General features: G+C 43.9%; 1 protein-coding gene across 6 annotated transcripts; it reads right to left on the reverse strand.

Moving 5' to 3' along the window:
* Positions 1-162: 162 nt before the first annotated feature.
* Positions 163-18,762, reverse strand: LOC109877864 (golgin subfamily A member 1-like). Of its 6 annotated transcripts, none has more exons than XM_020470101.2 (24): positions 18,498-18,762; positions 17,605-17,929; positions 13,780-13,870; positions 13,041-13,115; positions 12,197-12,294; positions 12,084-12,116; positions 11,833-11,961; positions 11,418-11,587; positions 11,067-11,178; positions 10,824-10,907; positions 10,570-10,695; positions 10,359-10,454; positions 10,120-10,215; positions 9,924-10,019; positions 9,600-9,752; positions 9,091-9,186; positions 8,768-8,857; positions 8,436-8,538; positions 8,186-8,346; positions 7,871-8,020; positions 7,664-7,723; positions 7,330-7,554; positions 3,680-3,766; positions 163-3,344 (listed from the first exon to the last, which is right to left on the reverse strand). In XM_020470101.2, exons 2-24 carry the CDS (start codon positions 17,731-17,733, stop codon positions 3,264-3,266), a joined length of 2,541 nt encoding a protein of 846 aa, XP_020325690.1. In that variant the 5' UTR covers positions 17,734-17,929; positions 18,498-18,762; the 3' UTR covers positions 163-3,263. The 6 variants fall into 6 exon arrangements, with proteins under 6 accessions (XP_020325690.1, XP_031674904.1, XP_031674922.1 ...); XM_031819044.1 differs by having other exon boundaries at positions 10,114-10,215; positions 18,498-18,752; XM_020470107.2 differs by having other exon boundaries at positions 1,453-3,344; positions 9,600-9,749; positions 18,498-18,752.
* Positions 18,763-19,581: the final 819 nt, after the last annotated feature.

Raw genomic sequence — 19,581 nt, forward strand, 5'->3', positions numbered from 1 at the left:
TCTGCTGCATCTCTGCTTAGAATCACGTGGAAAGACCCAAAAAACATGTCCCCAAGAAAAAGTAATGAAAACAAACCTTTATGCTTTTTAACATTTATTTATTAACAAGAAATGAAGACAAAACAAAATAATTTGTAGTGGTAGCACTTGTTAAAATGAGAATTAATAGAATCTGTTGTGATTTATTAGATTGTTTGTTAAAAACCACAGTTAGACACACATGGCGGAATCAAACAGAAGTGAAAAAAAAGAAGCGCATAAGTTTTTTTTTATGGTGACCTTGCAGTAGAGTCATAGCCACTTGTGCTGTGATATTATTGTAGTTCTATGGAATTATACTACATTTGTGGTACCAGATACTATTCAATAGCAGGTCACTTAACAGTGTGGTGTTTTGACATTGAATGTAGACCGTGTCCATTTTATGACAGCAGTTTAAAGACGGGGAGGACCTTATCACAAAATGCATCATTGTCACCTTCCTCTTCGACCTCCCAGCCCCAGAGTTGACTGACCGCATAAACCCAATGAATGTGACATCAAATGCTACAGTACTGTAATGTAACCAGACACATGGATATTTCTCACATGATATGGGAGTAGAATTCAGAGTGCAGAGTGCTGCGTTGCTGCCTCACACCTTACCCATTAATATGGTTCACATTCTATTCAGAATGTAAGGAGACAGGTTTTCCCTCTGCAGAAAACCAATGCATTTTGCTATAAGGCATGCATACTGTATTAAAGGGTCTTTCCTCCAGTACATTGTTAATGCCCTCACATTGTCAGCTCACACAAACGGTCACTTAGTTCTGTACAGGATGTCAATGAACAGTGAGACAGAACATCAAGCCAAGACTTGGCTACATGGACAGACAGGTAAAACATGTTGTAAAATACTGCAAGAGGTCAAACCAAATGATTTTACACCCAGTGATTTATAAAGTTCTCAATGCATATGTACAGTTATCATATATAAATAGACATGGAATGTACTGTCATTTACACAAACACAAGGCAGGTAAAGGTAGAGCACATCCGTTGATAATTCTGATTTAGATAGCTTTCAATAATTATTTAACATATTTAAAAAGTACTCCTCTCCTGTCTACATGACGTAGATTTTCTCCATTGATATCAAACACATTGATGTATGACTCTCACCTCCCCTTCAGAAACATCACAAGTTCTGATTTTAACATGGATTATTCCTACATAAGCCATCTGAAGTTGTATTTTTAATGGAAAGAACCAATTTAAAGACTGTTGTGAAGGGTCCATCAGAAATCTTGGGGCGTTCCATTCAACTGAAGAGGGGTTGATTGGGATGGTAGCATTTTCAAGGTTCTTGTCATCATGCACTCACAATTCCACAATATCTCTTTCCCAACCATAGAGAAGGGATCATCAACTGGATCTAGCCGCAGGCAAATTTTTTGGGATGTTCGGGGGGCTGGAACATAATTACAAATATTTGTAGACTTCAAATTGACCGCAAGAATCCCAAACAGAAAGAATTTTAGATTAAAACAATCATTTCAGGAAGATATTTGGGAACAGATGTGCAAAATTAAAATAACTTGGAGCTGATTTCCTGACGTTTTTACAGTCTTATGTCCAGCAATAAAAAATAAAAATAATAATAATAGCGTTTTTGCTCAGAAAACAGTGGGGGCCAAATAAAACCACACGCAGGCCAAATTCGGCCCATGGACCGCTATTTGGGGAACCCTGCCATAGGTAGTCAACGGCAGTAAATACCGTTTTCTATGTCTAAATTAAAGAAAAAACATTGGAGCACAGAGACATAAATAATCTTCTCTGTCAAAAAGAATTGTGACAGTCTGGTAGGCCTGACCCATCCCACTCTTAACACCTGGAGAATAAGACATACACCATATATACACAAAAGTATGAGGACACCCCTACAAGAGTGGATTTGGCTATTTCAGCCACATCCGTTGCTGACATGTGTATCAAATTGAGTACATTGAGCCACACAAACTCACAGAAGAGGACCACCGAGTGCTGAAGCGCATGGCGTGTAAAAACTTGTTTGTCCTCGGGTTACATCACTCACTACCAAGTTCCAAACTGCTTCTGGAATCAACGTCAGCACAATAAACTGTTCGTTGGAAGCTTCATGAAATGAGTTCCCATGACCGAGCAGCCGCGCACAAGCCTAAGGATCACTATGTGCAATGCCAAGCTTTGGTTGGAGTGGTGTAAAGCTTGCCGCCATTGAACTCTGGACTAGTAGAAACGCTTTAGTGAATCACGCTTCACCACCTGGCAGTCCGACGGACCAATCTGGGTTTGGCAGATGCCAGGAGAACGCTACCTGCCTTGATACATAGTGCCAACTGTAAGTTTGGTGAAGGAGGAATAATGTTTTTCATGGTTCGGGCTAAGCCCCTTAGTTCCAGTGAAGGGATATCTTAATGCTACAGCATACAATTACATTCTAGACGATACTGTGCTTCCAACTTTGTGGCGACAATTTGGAAAAGGCCCTTTCCTGTTCCAGCATGACAATGCTCATGTGCCCAAGATGAGGTCCATACAGAACATTCTTGTTGAGATTTGTGTGGAAGAACTTGACTGGCCTGCACAGAGCCCTGACCTCAACCCCATCGAACACCTTTTGTATGAATTGGAACGCAGACTGCGAGCCAGGCCTAATCCCCCAACATCAGTGCTTGACTTCACTAATGCTCTTTCAGCTGAATGTAAGCAAGTCCCCGGCGTCAATGTTCCAACGTCTAGTGGAAAGCCTTCCCAGAAGAGTAGAGGCTGTTATAGCAGCAAATGGGGACCAACTCCATATTAATGCCCATGAATTTGGAATGAGATGTTAGACAAGCAGGTGTCCACATAATTTTGGTAATGTAGTGTACTTGTACTGTTTCCATGACAGAGCTAGATATAATGTTAACCTCATTCCAAGGGGAGGGAGGAGGGTTTCTCTTAAGGTTAACATTTATCAAATGGGTCAACACCATGTCTGCTTTAAGCATTTTACTTCTAAATAAACCCCCCCCCGCCATTCTCTTTTCTCTTGAAGATGAAGAAAAAAAAATGATCAGGAGAGATTGAGGAGCTACAGTACATAGGAATCTGTGCCATGTCAGAAACCATTTTAAAGCTTGGGCTGTGTTCTCTTTACAGTGTTCATTTGGTTGCCACAGTGGTGGGAGAAGTCATGCAAACGCATGATAAAAGTAATGTGTGTGTGTCTGTCCTCTCTTCCTCTCTCAGTCCCCTCAGCTCCAGTGAGCAGGTGCCCCTGAAACTGATGGCCGGACAATACCTTTCAGAGAAGGCTTGGATCCAAACCAGGACATCTGAAAAATACAGCGATAGTTACAATGATATCAAATGAAATATCATTGGACTACTAAAAATAGTATTACAACTGGTAAAGGGTCTTATAGGTAGCAAAACATGGGTTTGAATGTTATAGTATCCTCTATAAAAATAACAATTTCCCTCCAGATGCAGCTTAAGTCATTCTAAAAGAAACAACAGATAGCTCGCACATTTAAGAAATGAGAACATTTGAGGACAAAATAGGGTCATGGCCTATTTCATGTGATACACACTGACTGTGGTTCAGGCCATAACATCCATTCATTTGACATGAGTTTCAGGGAAACGAGGTGTGGAAGGAGAAAGCCACCTTGTACTCCAGAGTCTGCTTCAACATGTCTTCTTCCTCACCAGTGAAGTTCAGCAACACAGACACTGCTCTGATCAGCTGATAGGCCTAAGATACAGAGAGAGGGGCACACAGAGAGATTTAGACTTCATCCATGACCATAGACATCAGATACACTCACCAGGCATTGTATTAGGTACACCCATCTAGCACAGTCACTTGTCAGTTGAATCCGGCGCGCCTGGCACCATCGATCATACCATGCTCAAAGTCGCTTAAGTCACTCATTTTTCCCATTCTAACGTTGAATCGAACAGTAACTGAATGCCTCGACGCCCGTCTGCCTGCTTTATATAGCAAGCCACGGCAACGTGACTCACTGTCTGTAGGAGCGATCCATTTTCGTGAATGGGGTGGTGTACCTAATAAACTGACTGTATACACAGAGTATACCAAACATTAGGAGCACCATCTTAATATTGAGTTGCACCCCCTTTTTCCCTCAGAACAGCCTAAATTCACCAGGGTATGGACTCTACAAGGTGCTGAAAGTGTTCGGGAAACTGTTGTGTGAGAAAAACCCAGCAGCATTGCAGTTCTTGTTCTGGGAACTACAACAACTACAAGAGTCACTCATTGGCCCCATTACTAAGGTCACCAACACATCTATTGGTCTCGGTGTGTTTCCAAGGGTATGGAAGTCGGCCATAATAACGGCCATCTTTAAATCAGGCGACCCTGCTAACGTGAGTAACTACAGGCCCATTAGTATATTACCTGTGGTGTCAAAGGTTGTTGAAAAGTGTGTAGCAGAACAACTGATTGCCCACCTCAACAACAGCCCCTTCACATTACACTCCATGCAGTTTGGCTTCAGAGCGAAACACTCCACAGAAACGGCCAACTGCTTTCTTCTGGAAAATGTGAAGTCCAAGATGGACAAAGGGGGTGCTGTTGGGGCTGTGTTTCTGGACCTAAGGAAGGCTTTTTTTTTCAACTTTTCCCCTGATGCCTTGAGATGGATGAAATCATACCTTGAAGGCAGAACTCAGTGTGTCAGAGTGAGCAATGAGCTGTCGCCCACTCGTAGCTATGATGTGGGCGTGCCCCAAGGGTCAATACTGGGGCCCCTCCTGTTCAGCCTGTACATTAATGATCTGCCTTCTGTCTGTACTGGGTCTGAAGTTCAAATGTATGCAGATGATACAGTGATATATGTGCATGCAAAGAGCAAACAACAAGCTGCACAAGAACTCACTACTGTAATGGTCCAGGTTACAAAGTGGCTCAGTGACTCGTGTTTGCATCTCAATGTGAAAAAAACTGTTTGCATGTTCTTCACAAAGAGGGCAACAGATGCTACTGAGCCAGATGTCTATGTGTCAGGGGAGAAGCTCCAGGTGGTATCCGATTTTAAGTACCTTGGCATCATACTTGATTCCAACCTCTCTTTTAAAAAGCATGTGAAAAAGGTAATTCAAATAACCAAATTCAACCTAGCTAATTTCCGTTTTATACGAAATTGTTTGACTACAGGAGGTAGCAAAACTGTACTTCAAATCTATGATACTCCCCCACTTAACATACTGCTTGACTAGTTGGGCCCAAGCTTGCTGTACAACATTAAAACCTATTCAGTCTGTCTACAAACAGGCTCTCAAACTGCTTGATAGGAAGCCCAATAGCCATCATCATTGTCACATCCTTAGAAAGCATGAGCTCTTGAGTTGGGAAAATCTTGTGCAATACACCGACGCATGTCTTGTATTCAAGATCCTCAATGGCCTAGCTCCCCCTCCACTCAATATTTTTGTTAAACAGAAAACCCAGACATATGGCAGCAGATCCACAAGGTCTGCCATGAGAGGTGACTGTATAGTTCCCCTAAGGAAAAGCACCTTTAGTAAATCTGCATTCTCTGTGAGAGCTTCCCATGTCTGGAATACACTGCCATCAGACACACATAACTGCACCACATATCACACTTTCACAAAATGCTTGAAGACATGGCTAAAGGTCAATCAGATTTGTGAACATGGTCCCTAGCTGTGTGTTGCCACTCTCCATGTTGTCTGTTGTCTGTAGCTTGTGAGGTGTGGAAACACTTTGTTGCTTTTATGAATTTTGTCTTGCTGCTTTTTGTTTTATGCTGCTCTGTCTGTATGCTACGTCTTGCTTGTCCTATGTTGCTCTGTCTGTATGCTATGTCTTGCTTGTCCTATGTTGCTATGTCTTGCTTGTCCTATGTTGCTCTGTCTGTATGCTATGTCTTGCTTGTCCTATGTTGCTATGTCTTGCTTGTCCTATGTTGCTCTGTCTGTATGCTATGTCTTGCTTGTCCTATGTTGCTATGTCTTGCTTGTTCTATGTTGCTATGTCTTGCTTGTCCTATGTTGCTATGTCTTGCTTGTCCTATGTTGCTCTGTCTGTATGCTATGTCTTGCTTGTCCTATGTTGCTATGTCTTGCTTGTCCTATGTTGCTATGTCTTGCTTGTCCTATGTTGCTCTGTCTGTATGCTATGTCTTGCTTGTCCTATGTTGCTATGTCTTGCTTGTTCTATGTTGCTATGTCTTGCTTGTCCTATGTTGCTATGTCTTGCTTGTCCTATGTTGCTCTGTCTGTATGCTATGTCTTGCTTGTCCTATGTTGCTATGTCTTGCTTGTCCTATGTTGCTCTGTCTGTATGCTATGTCTTGCTTGTCCTATGTTGCTCTGTCTGTATGCTATGTCTTGCTTGTCCTATGTTGCTCTGTCTGTATGCTATGTCTTGCTTGTCCTATGTTGCTATGTCTTGCTTGTTCTATGTTGCTATTGTTTATATTGTAATTGTTTTTAATAACCTGCCCAGGGACTGCGGTTGAAAATTAGCCGGTTGGCTAAAACCGTCCCTGTAAAAATAAAAAGAAACTCAACAACCATAGCCTGTTCAAAGGCATAAATATTTTTTCTAGCCCATTCACCCTCTGAATTGCACACATACACAATCCATGTCTCAATTTATTTAACTGGGCAAGTCAGTTAAAAACAAATTCTTATTTACAATGACGACCTACCCCGGCCAAACACGGACGACGCTGGGCCAATTGTGCACCGCCCTATGGGACTCCCAATCACGGCCGGATGTGATACAGCCCGGAATCGAACCAGAGACTGTAGTGACACCTCTTGCACCGAGATGCAGTGCCTTAGCCCGCTGCGCCACTCAAGCATTAAAAATACTTATTTAACCTGTCTCCTCCCCTTCATCTACACAGATTAAAGTGGATTTAACAAGTGACATCAATAAGGGATCATAGCTTTCACCTGGATTCACCTGGAAAAAGCATGTGTTCTTAATGTTTTGTACACTCAGTGTATATGGCCTAGCTGTGTATATGGCCTAGCTGTGTATATGGCCTAGCTGTGTATATGGCCTAGCTGTGTATATGGCCTAGCTGTGTATATGGCCTAGCTGTGTATATGGCCTAGCTGTGTATATGGCCTAGCTGTGTATATGGCCTAGCTGTGTATATGGCCTAGCTGTGTATATGGCCTAGCTGTGTATATGGCCTAGCTGTGTATATGGCCTAGCTGTGTATATGGCCTAGCTGTGTATATGGCCTAGCTGTGTATATGGCCTAGCTGTGTATATGGCCTAGCTGTAACAGGGACCAGGTGGACTGCTCTCACCTCAGCCTCTCTGGATGACATGAATTTTAGCACCACGTGTTTGAGGTACTCAAAGTTGATCTCTCGTGAGTCATTGAGATCAGATGTGTTGGTGACAGTGGTGTTTGGGCCCGGGGCCGGGCCTAGAGTGAGCTCTGTAAAGATTCTGTCTGGCCTCTCTTGCCTCTCTCCTCTCCCTTCTTGGGCCCTCTCTTTCCCATCGGACTCGGTTTCAGGTTTCAGCTTCTGCACCAGAAACACAGACACAAACCATCAAACAAAACAATATTTTAATGAACTGAATTTTTTTAATTTGATTTAAATATACCCATACTAAGTTATCTAAATGTCTCACCAGCTCCTTCTGCAAGGTCCTCTTTAGCTCTGCTAGTCTCTGCTGCAGCTGCTTAATGGTCTGTAAAGCAACAGTCATCCAATCAATAACAGCACCTAAAACACACAGGAATAATGAAATGGTCCTGCTCCAGCTATTTCAGACAAGCATTAATTATCTGACCATGCCTGTGTGGTGATCATGGCTTCTGGTTCATCCAGTACTGACCTTATTCTTGTCACTGAGCTGCTGCTCCAGGTCTCGGTTGGCCTTCTGCATGTGGTCCAGGTCATCCACCGTCACAGTCCCATTCTGGTCCAGTTCACACAGCTCTGGAGTCTGCTGCAACGTCAGAGTCTCTACCTCTAGCTCCGATACCTGGGAGGGACACAGACACACACAGAGGCACAGTCAGACAAAGCAGGCAAAGTCAATCAACAACAGACATGCAGACCTAACATGATATGTAATGACAGACTTTGGACTTATGTACAGGTTATGAGTTAAAAGCTTAATGGCTGTGCTCCCTGTGTGTGTCCTGACCCGTAACTGGCAGGAGTCCAACTGCTCATTCTGGGTTAGCAGCTCCTGCCTCAAGCTGACCAGCTGGCTGTCCTTCTCCTCCTGCCTCTCCTGGGCTGCTGCCTGCAGCCCCTCTGTCTCCTCTTGCAGCTGGGACAGGGAGCTCTGGGAACTCTGCAGCTCTGCAAAACAAATAGCGTGGAAGGGAACATCCGACAAACACTACAACTTCTGAAGGAAAAGGGCACCTGTGGACAGAGAAAGTGTTTACCATTGCGTATTGTTTGGAGTTCCTCTTCTTTCCGCTTCAGCTGCTCAGTGACGTGGGTCAGTTCCTGCGATGTTGTTTGAAGTGACGCCATCATCTCTCCTACCTGGAAAAGGAGACATTATCATCTATTTACGAGCACATAATCAACACAAGCTGAATTCATGGCTTTGTAACAGATAATCATACTCAGGCACTATGGGCGTTAAGGAAAATGCATCTGCAATTGTTTCAAACCTTGTTCCAAAACAGTGTAAAGAATACTGTTTGTTATTTCAAAGAGTACAGTAAAAATGTATGCTGTGAGAGTAAATATGTATCATGCATCTCCAGACCTGTAGTTGGAGCACCTCCTTCTGTCTCCTGGTGTCCTCCAGAGCCATGGCTATCTCCACACTCACTGTCTGCCTGCTGCTCAGCTCTGACTGGGGACACATATAGGGACATCATTACCCCGTTTGTACAGGCAACAGGAAAAATTTTGGGGAGTTGTAATGTAGAAATGCAGTTCTCATAGAAATGGTGTGGCACAGTATGCAAAACATCTGGAGTGACTGAAGTACGCAATTTAATAAAAAAAATATCTTGTTTCTTCAGGAAATCTGTGACTTCCTGTTTTCAACTGACTGCCTAATATAAAGCAGGAAGTGTGTCTGACCCTGGCCTGCTCCAGCCCCTCTGCCTGCCTCCTCAGAGCAACGTCAGCTTTATCCCTCCCCCTCAGCAGAGACGCTCTCTCTTGCGCCAACTCACTCTGGGAAATACAACACAGATGGGTGAGGGAGCGAGAGAGACAGAGCGAGAGAGAGCGGTTGGTGAGGGAGAGAGAAGCAGAGACAAAGGGATGTTTGAGAAAGAAAAGCAGAAATTAGAATGCATAGGAACACAGTCCAATATCGATAGATACAAAAATTGATGGCCTTGTTTGAGAGTCCAGTTTCATGCCAGCCCTGTAGCAGAGATAAATTACATGGCAACCGATAATGGACAATTAACAATCCACAGAGACCAATGGATAAACTGATCAAAATCTGCATAGAAATGATCAAATACCAAAGATACAGCTGACTTTAATATTCAGGTTACAAAACTACGCAGCACATTTCATTTAGAACAGTTTTGTGAATTAAAATGTAGAGGATGTGAGAGCTGAGAACTGTAACTCACAATCCTGGCTTGGGCAGAGGTGTGTTCGGTGTCTCTCTCTGTCTGCAGTGCAGTGAGCTGCTCCTCCAGCCGACCTGCCCTCTCCTGGCCCTGTTGCCGCTCTGCAGACACCTGCTGCTGCAGACTCTCTCTCTCCACACTCCACTCTGCCTGCTGGGGGAGGGACCACAGGGGAAAGGGCCATCTTAACATCACACATTAAAAGCCTACTCAGTCTAAAGAAAATAAATACAATTAAACCGCATTTGCTCCAGCCTCATGTTCAACTTAATCCATGAACAGTGGTGGTAGAGCATCTTTCCCCGTAATCTGACATTTATTTACCAGTTTGTCTAGATGTGCTTGTTTGTCAGAGATCTGCTGCTCAGTGTTCTCGAGCCTCTCATTGCTCTCCTGCACCTGCAGTTCCAGACCTGCTATCTAAGACAGAGACATGGGGCTGTGTGAGAGACTGAAGGTAGAGAGAGAGCACAGGTCTTAAATGCTTACATTGTTCTCTCCCACCAGTGTGTACCTGTACCTGTGCGTCCGTTCTCTCTCTGTAGTTCTTGGAAGAGTCGTCCTTGTGTCGTAGCAGGGTCTGTAGTTCAGTCACGTTGTTGTTGAGTCTGGATATCTGGGGCAGTTGAGATACAATATGCTTAACAGATGAGTTCATACAGTTTTTCATGTATTACTGTTACCTAATGGAGCATCTAAGCCAGTGGCATGTGAAGAAGTATATCATGCTGATGAAGAGGTAGAGAGAGGACTGTTTACCTGAGTCTCCAAAGAGCTAACCGTGTCTGCATGGTTGGTGCGTGCCTCCAGCAGCTCAACTCTCGTGTCCTCCAGCCTCTGCTCCAGAGTGGACTTCTACACATCAGGAAAAAGGAGCTAAGAAATGAATCACCATTCTCTGTGGTATTTTCTTTAAACTAATTCCACTGGAGTCCCTCTGTCTTTAGGATTAGCTGACTGTTTAAGTTACCTCTTTGAGAAGCTCCTGGAGGAGCTCGTCTTCACTCAGGTTACCATGCAGACGTCTCTCCAGAGAGGAGATCTTCTCCTGCAGGTCCAGCAGCACACGCTCCTTGTCCTCATCAGTCACTGCAGCCTGGGGACCACAGCAAGGATAGAGAGGATTGGGTCAATACACAGCATACTGTACCTCCCTCCACAGGGCAGTGTGAGGAGAATGAATAGGGGGTAGATATAGGTAGCTACATGGTGGTCTGGTCTTACTTTGTGTTGCTGCAGCTTCAGGGCATTGTTCTCCATTTGTAACGTACGGAGAGACTTCTCTACAGCTGCTGCCGAGCTCCGCGACTGAGAACATACACAATTAGATCACTAAATCTGAAATATTTTATAAAATATTATCACATTTAGTTTACCGTATTCATATGCTGTCATTACAAATCTGTACCATTTCAATACAGTGAAAGGATTTTGGTAAAGGATTTCTCTCTGGGTTAGAGGGCTCACCTTCTGGAAGTCTTCAGATACCTGTTGGATGACCTTCTGCAGGTTCTGGCCTCTGCCCTCCAGCTCAGTAATCTTCTTCTCAGCCTCCTCCCTGACCTCCAGCAGCTCCTCTCTAAAGGAGACAACACACACCCTGTACTGTTAGACAACCACCAAAACCACAGACAACCCAGAAGAAAACAGGCAGACTTCATCAAAATAATTGGCATACTAACTCTCCCTTATAGAAAAGAGGTGAGGGGGGCAAGCTCTACAATGAGTAAGGTCATTACTTTCAGTCATCAAGACCAGCATCTCTGCAACTACTGAATTCATGGCATTATCAAGGCAATATCTGTGTCCTGTCCTTACCTCTCCATCTCCTGCTCCGTGTTGAGCCTGCAACTTTCCTGATGCTCCTCTCCCAGAACCCGCAGCTGCTCCTGGGCTTCGGCCAGACCCTTCTTGGCCATCTGCAGCTCGGCACCCTTCTGCTGGAGCACTCGCTCCTGCTGGACCAGCTGCTCCTCCTTACTCAGTAACTACCATAACATAACAGAATCAACCACAGAAAGGACTTCACTATAACAAATGTTGAAATACAATTATTGTCTAGAGTAATAGGAAGACTTGTGATGGATCATTACTGACACAGCTACAGCTTGAATCAGAACAGGCAGACAGATAAAGCACAAACTGACAAGTCTACGTTTGACTTTCCTCATACACGCAATGTGGTGGGTGGGTGAGAGTTAGACAGTAGGACCTTGTTGTCAGTAGTGCGTACCATGTGTTTGACTTTGGCGAGCTCCTGCTGCTGGAAGCCATCCAGCTCGTCCAGGTCATCCCTCTTCTGGAACAGAGTAAGGCTCTGCTCCATCATCTCATCAAGCCTCACAGACAGAGACGCTTTCTCCTGAGGAACAGACAGGATGACCCCCAGTTAGATCTCTCATCTACACATGCAAAGACTGACTGGCTGAATGAGAACCGATAACTTTTGTTAGATGTTAGAATGCAGTTTAGATGTTAGCGTACCTGCTCCAGCGTAGATATCCTTTCCATCCATTCCTACAGACAAAGACAGGAATTCATCTAAGTATAAACACACACAAATGAATGCCTTGTGGTGCAAAGGATATGATGCTCACCTGATCCTTCTTGTCCAGTGCCAAAGCCATGCCTTCGGCCATTTTGGCTCTATTGGCCTGGTGAGTCTCATTCTGGTCCTGCAGTTTCCTCATGGAGGCTGGATAGTGAAAGACAGACAGACAGAAAGAGGATGAACACAACAGGCTAGCCAAAGATGGCTCGGTTCAAACAGCTAGTTATGGAATTGTCAGTGGTTAGTTGCTGCTAGCTGTGAACGGGTGGTAAAATTGACCATAGAATGTGTTCAGTATACCAAACTAAGTGTTCCCCAGAAGCAAAGGCAAGCTGTGCATCTAAGCATGGCCAACAGAGACATCCCACATGGACTTACACGGAGTATACAAAACATTAAGAACATGTGCTCTTTTCATGACAGACTGACCAGGTGAATCCAGGTGAAAGCTATGATCCCTTACTGATGTCACTTGTTAAATCCACTTCAAATCAGTAAAGATGAAGGGGAGGAGACAGGTTAGACAGATTTTTAAGGCTTGAGATAATTGGAGACATGGATTGTGTATGCGTGTCATTTAGAGGGTGGATGGACAAGACAAAAGATTTAAGTGCCTTTGAATGGGATATGGTAGTAGGTGCCAGGCGCACCGGTTTGTGTCAAGAACTGTAATGCTGCTGAGTGCCACAAACATTTCTAAAGAATTCTATATGAACAAGCATGTAAGTTCTTGGTTTCATCAATTTATTTGTTTATATGGAAATCTATAGAAGTGATTCTCAACCCCTCCGCGAGCGACTGATGGTGCTTAGGGTGACCATTACCCCATCCAGCAGACAAACAAATGAGACAGAAAGGAAGCAAAATGGGAGGAGAATAAAGGTACGTACAATCCTGATGTTTTTCTAATGCAATTTCAAGCTTGTCCTTGGTCTTCTGCATAAGTCGGAGCTGTTCAGCGTAGTCTATTGGCAGGAGGTGGGGTGATGGGATACCAACATCACAGAAACACACAAGTACACACACACCCAGGAAAGGGGGATAGGTGGATTAGGGTAAAGGGACAGGGAGGAGGAGGAGGAGGAATAAAATAAATGAAGAGAGACATACAAAAGGAAAGAAAACAATGATTTTCTTAGATGAGAAATCCATCCTGGTTAAGACGCTGCATGAGGACGTGCAACTTTTAACCTCTTCTAAGGGGTCACACACACACACCACATCTGAGGGAGGAGTAGCTATCACACTAATCTGGGAGAGAAGACACACAGAACCCCCAAAGGTAGACTAAAAGCCATGGCATTTGCTCTTAACGTTCACCGAATGGGAATATGGTAAAGAATAAAGAAATTGTAAGAGTTACCCCCATCATACCTTATGAGGGTCAGTGTTGAGAACAAAAACCTTGGAGGTCTGAAACCAGACATCACCCGTGGGTTATGTGACCTTTGACCTTGGTGAACTGCTCTGGGTAGAAGTTGTTTCTAAGTACATTAGACACAGATCTAGAATCAGCTTATCCACCACCAAACTTAACCTTAACTATTGAATGGGGAAATGCAAAACTAATCTTAGGATGGCCACCTCATCCTACTCTGTTTATACTGGCTCAATATAGACATGTCTTACCTGATAGTTTGGCCTCCAGCTTGCGAATCTGATCATTCCTTCTGAGGATCTGGGAGGAGAGGTCGTCCCTGGAGCTACTGCCATCAGAGGCCTGGAGGTCAACACAAACACACAGAACAGAGGGATCCTCATCAGCACAGCAACTCAGCAGGTCACACTGGAGCTTCCATAGTAATGGGTCAGCAGGTACTAGAAACATCTATGTTGTGGGTTGTAGAGTCTATGAAATATCACACTGAGAAGATCAACACGGACTATACCAAACATTAGGAGCACATTCCTAATATTGAGTTGGCCCCCCTCCCTTTTGCCCTCAAAACAGACTAATTTCGTCGGAGCATGGACTCTACAAGGTGTCGAAAGTGTTCCACAGGCATGCTGGCCCTTGTTGACTCCAATGCGCAGCACAGTTGGCTGGATGTCCTTTGCGAGGTGGACTATTCTTGATCCACACGGGAAACTGTTGAGCGTGAAAACCCCAGCAGCATTGCAGTTCAACACAAACTGGTGTGCCTGGAACCTAAACTCAGCAAAAAAAGAAACGTCCCCTTTTCAGGGCCCTGTCTTTCAAAGATAATTTGTAAAAATCCAAATAACTTCACAGATCTTCATTGTAGAGGGTTTAAACACTGTTTCCCATGCTTGTTAAATTAACCATAAACAATTGATGAACATGCACCTGTGGAACGGTCATTCAGACACTAACAGCTTACAGATGGTAGGCAATTAAGGTCACAGTTATGAAAACTTAGGACACTAAAGAGGCCTTTCTACTGACTCTGAAAAACACCCAAAGAAAGATGCCCAGGCTCCCTGCTCATCTTCGTGAAAGTGCCTTAGGCATGCTGCAAGGAGGCATGAGGACTGCAGATGTGGCCAGGGAAATAAATTGCTATGTCCGTTCTGTGAGACGCCTAAGACAGCGCTACAGGGAGACAGGATGGACAGCTGATCGTCCTCGCAGTGGCAGACCACGTGTAACAACACCTGCACAGGATCGGTACATCCGAACATCACACCTGCGGGACAGGTACAGGATGGCAACAACAACTGCCAGAGTTACACCAGGAACGCACAATCCCTCCATCAGTGCTCAGACTGTCCGCAATAGGCTGAGAGAGGCTGGACTGAGGGCTTGTAGGCCTGTTGTAAGGCAGGTCCTCACCAGACATCACCAGCAACAATGTCGCCTATTGGCACAAACCCACCGTCGCTGGACCAAACAGGACTGGCAAAAAGTGCTATTCACTGACGAGTCACGGTTTTGTCTCACCAGGGGTGATGGTCGGATTTGCGTTTATCGTCAAAGGAATTAGCATTGCACCGAGGCCTGTACTCTGGAGCGGGATCAATTTGGAGGTGGAGGGTCTGTCATGGTCTGGGGCGGTGTGTCCCAGCATCATCGGACTGAGCTTGTTGTCATTGCAGGCAATCTCAACGTTGTGCATTACACGGAAGACATCCTCCTCCCTCATGCGGTACCCTTCCTGCAGTCTCATCCTGACTTGACCTTCCAGCATGACAATGATTTCCTGCAATACAGGAATGTCAGTGTTCTGCCATGGCCAGCGAAGAGCCCGGATCTCATTCCCATTGAGAACGTCTGGGACCTGTTGGATCGGAGGGTGAGGGCTAGGGCCATTCCCCCCAGAAATGTTCTGGAACTTGCAGGTGCCTTGGTGGAAGAGTGGGGTAACATCGCACAGCGAGAACTGGCAAATCTGGTGCAGTCCGTGAGGAGGAGATGCACTGCAGTACTTAATGCAGCTGGTGGCCACACCAGACACTGACTGTTACTTTTGATTTTGACCCCGCCCCTTTGTTCAGGGACACATTATTCCATTTCTGTTAGTCACATGTCTGTGGAACTTGTTCAGTTTATGTCTCAGTTGTTGAATCTTATGTTCATACAAATATTTACACATGTTAAGTTTGCTGAAAATAAACACAGTTGACAGTGAGAGGATGTTTCTTTTTTTGCTGAGTTTACTACCATACCCCATTCAAAGGCACTTACATTTCTTGTCTTGCCCATTCACCCTCTGAATAGCACACATACACAATCCATGTCTCATTTGTCTCAAGGCTTAAAAATCATTCTTTAACCTATATCCTCCCCTTCATCTACACGGATTGATGTGGATTTAAGAGGTGACATCAATAAGGGATAATAGCTTTCACCTAGTCACATGGAAAGAGCAGGTGTTCTTAATGTTTAGTATACTCAGTGTATATACAATAAGATGTACTTTATTGTCCAAGGGGAAATTTGACTTGGATAATTAAAGAGTGCTGCTGCTTCCATACAAATACATCAATTGACACAACATACATAGAATAGCACCCCATCATACACCCCCTTCCCACCCACACAAAAGTTAATTGTTCATGCCAGCCAAGGCTGTGACTAGGTGACATGATGTAAGGCCTACAGGCCAGGCTCCAGTCCATTATTGCTATAACAACAACATGTCATATCATCGGTACCTAACTCATGGCTACGAGTGTGTTTACTTTAGCTTGATGTCATCCTGATTCTACTACAAATTTGACAAGGGATAGTCTACCAGGTGATTTGACCTTCTGGCCAGTCAATGACTTAAATACACATCAGCCCCAGAAGACTGGATCTGGGTAACCCTGTAAGATGAGCCACTTTATTCATAATTGTAGCCGTGGGGAAGTATAAAATTACCACTGAACTGATTAACACTTATGATGCATTTCCAATAACATCGACAAATGTTTTTTTCCCAGTGCCTAATACATGATCTTCTGAATATAAATGATATGTTTAACAGTGCAATGTGGTATAACACTATCACAATTATTACTGATTAGCCTACTGATTAGCCTAATGAAAATGTAACCTGAATTGTCTCAACATATAGTATGTTAAGCTACCTTCTCCAAAAGAGAAAAGAAACATTGTGTGTGTCATCAAGTGAACAGAGCATTGCAGAGCTGACAACCGAGCATGGCTTCAGGTTACACAGGTTTGCGCCTACAATTTTAGAATTCATGTCATCATTTACAAAAGAGCGGTCTGGATGCCAATCTCCAGACACACCCAACCATATAACAATAAGCTAGCTGACTCACAGACCCAACTCATAATCCAAAAGGCAATGTCATCAAAATATAGGCAGGGCTACTCGTTAAGAAAGGACAATTCCACCAAACTTTAAAATGCAGCAAATGACTTTACTGCTCTTTCCCTGGCTCTGCATAATGTAAGTCTTGTACATTAGGCCTACAATTTTGCTGAAATTCATTAAGCCATTATTAGATATTGATCTCATAACATTCTGGGCTATTGACATCACGGTACAGGGGATATCTGATATGCTCCATGTATATGGTAGTGACTTACAGCATCATGACAGTCCCAGGGGCTCCATTACATAGGAGAGAGCCACTGAAATGCTCTTACCAGGCCACAGAGAGAAACACTAATGGAGGGCCTGGGCCATTACTGTCTGGGAGGGGCCTCAGAATATCTCTAAACATAGAGAAAACTGTAATATAATAATACAATAGCCTATGGTGAATTGAAAGAGTGTACAGGATAAAAAATTATCATTGTTTGTGTTTCATAAGTGCAAAGTTAAAGCCAATTAAAATTAGAGGCCAAAAGTAAACATTTAAAAGAAACCTCCCTTATCTTCCATGATGCCTCCTTTATAGAATAGCTCTGGAAAACTTCTTAAGCGAACAGAATCGTGTGTGATTGTGTTTCGTGTCATGTGACCAACTACTCTTGGTGGGTTCAAAAGATGACTGGCATGGACAGAGTGACAGTGAGGTAACAAAACTGGTACTTACAAAATCATCCCCCGAGTCTGCCCCCACTGAGGTAATGGACTCTTTGCTATAGGACCGAGGCATCCGGACTCCGGTCCGGGGGGCTGTGGCTGCCTCCTCAGCAATCTTCTTTTTCAGTTTGGCAAACATCTCCACCTTGCCTTAGTGTTTCTTTACACAAGTGTACTGCCTGCTACTCTCCCCAAAAGCTTCACAATGAATGCAAGTCCTCTGTCACACAGGCTGTGGTCCTTCAAGGTCCCTTGTTTTGGTCACAGAACAACTGTATTCCAGTGTAGCCTCCTCTCACAGGCAAGGGAACTGTCATTGTCATTCCTCTTTCAATCTGAAACAGACAACAGAGAGAGTGTCACAGTAATCAGCATGAAGACAATTACTATTAGAGATGTGGAATGAGGATATAGTGAGTGATGCATGTTTCCTGGTAGTTGGAAAAACTTGCAGTTGCAGATAGTCCTTTTGTGCCGCTCTTATGATTTGTCATGTCACCAGATCAGTTGACAGATACGTGACAGCAGGTTTAACTAGTAAGTTTGCTAAAAGAGACATCTAAAAGAGGCTAATGATATTTTAGCTGGATGACAAGATGAGAGACGATGTAGCTAGCTATGGCAGCTAGCTACTCACAGTGTTGGCAATGGCTGCTCGCTTCAAGTTAGCTACGGTTAGCAGTTTGCCAACTAGATAGCTAGCTGAATAGTTCATTATCATTCTGTAAATATTTCAACATTTCGAGATTTAAGAAATCCGTCAGTCCCAGTTTAGTTAACGACTTGATCATGAAAAGACAGATGGTTTCAACAATGAAGATGGCTAGCTAGTATAGCTGACGCTGTTATGGTTACTGTTATCCTCTAGCTAACAGTAGCTAGCTAATCAATGGAATCTCTTACCGTATGAACTTCGAGAAAGTAAAAAAATCCAAGTGAAGTCCATTGCGTTAAACGTATTCTCTGCAACGAATATAAACTCTACCGTTTCCCAATGTAATAACTCAAAAAATATACTGCTTTACGACAAATGTATTTCTATGTCTGGACTGTATTTTACTAGGCTAGCTCGCTAACATCAATACGTAAACTGCTACTACACTCACTGTGCTGACGTTTCATATGGGTCCATGTTCATTTGACATATCCGATGAGAGAGAGGGGGAGTGGTGGTGGTGGTGGTGGTGGTGGTGGTGGTGGTGTTCTTCTTCTTCGTTTGTGGGATTTATCGGTGGTTGTTATCCAACGTTATGGAGCATTCCTGCCACCTACTGTACTGGAGTGTGGACCAGAGACAGGGAGAAAGTAAATCCTACCTGCCAGCCCCCTTTCTCTTATTTAGACTGCATCTTAAAGCGAGGTGTAAATATTCACTCTACTTCATGTCAGTCAACTAAAACAGGGCGATGGACACTGAGTGGATTACTCCTGTGTGTGTATAAAATGGTGCAGACATATATGGCAGCTCTGCTCCTAGCTCCTAAGCAACTTCGCAGGTTTTTTTGTGTTGTGTGTGTTATTTCTTACATTATTACTCCAGAGTGTTTTTTGTGTTATTACATTCAGCCGGAAATTTTGGTTGGGATATCAGAGTGGCGGTAACTCACCAGCATTACGACCAGGAATATGACTTTCCCCAATGATATCCTTTGTTCGTACCCCCCAGGGCAATTGAACTTATTCGAGGCTGCTCCAAAACCGGCAGTGTAGAAGAGGTATTTGGAGTGGGCTTATAGTACGGTAGAACTTCGCTACCGAAGTTCTACCATCACATTGACTGTTGTACTCGCTCTGGTCAACTTTTCGAAATGCCTAAAAGGCCCTCCCCCGCCCTCCATTTGGCAAATCTGATCACAAATCCATTTTGCTCCTCCCTTCCTATAGGTATAAACTCAAACAAGAAGTATCCATGCTAAGGTCTATTCAACGCTGGTCTGACCAATCCATGCTTCAAGATTGTTTTGATCACGCAGACTGGGATATGTTC

Source organism: Oncorhynchus kisutch, linkage group LG3 (genome assembly GCF_002021735.2).
Source record: "Oncorhynchus kisutch isolate 150728-3 linkage group LG3, Okis_V2, whole genome shotgun sequence".
Classification (NCBI taxonomy): Eukaryota; Metazoa; Chordata; class Actinopteri; order Salmoniformes; family Salmonidae; genus Oncorhynchus; species Oncorhynchus kisutch.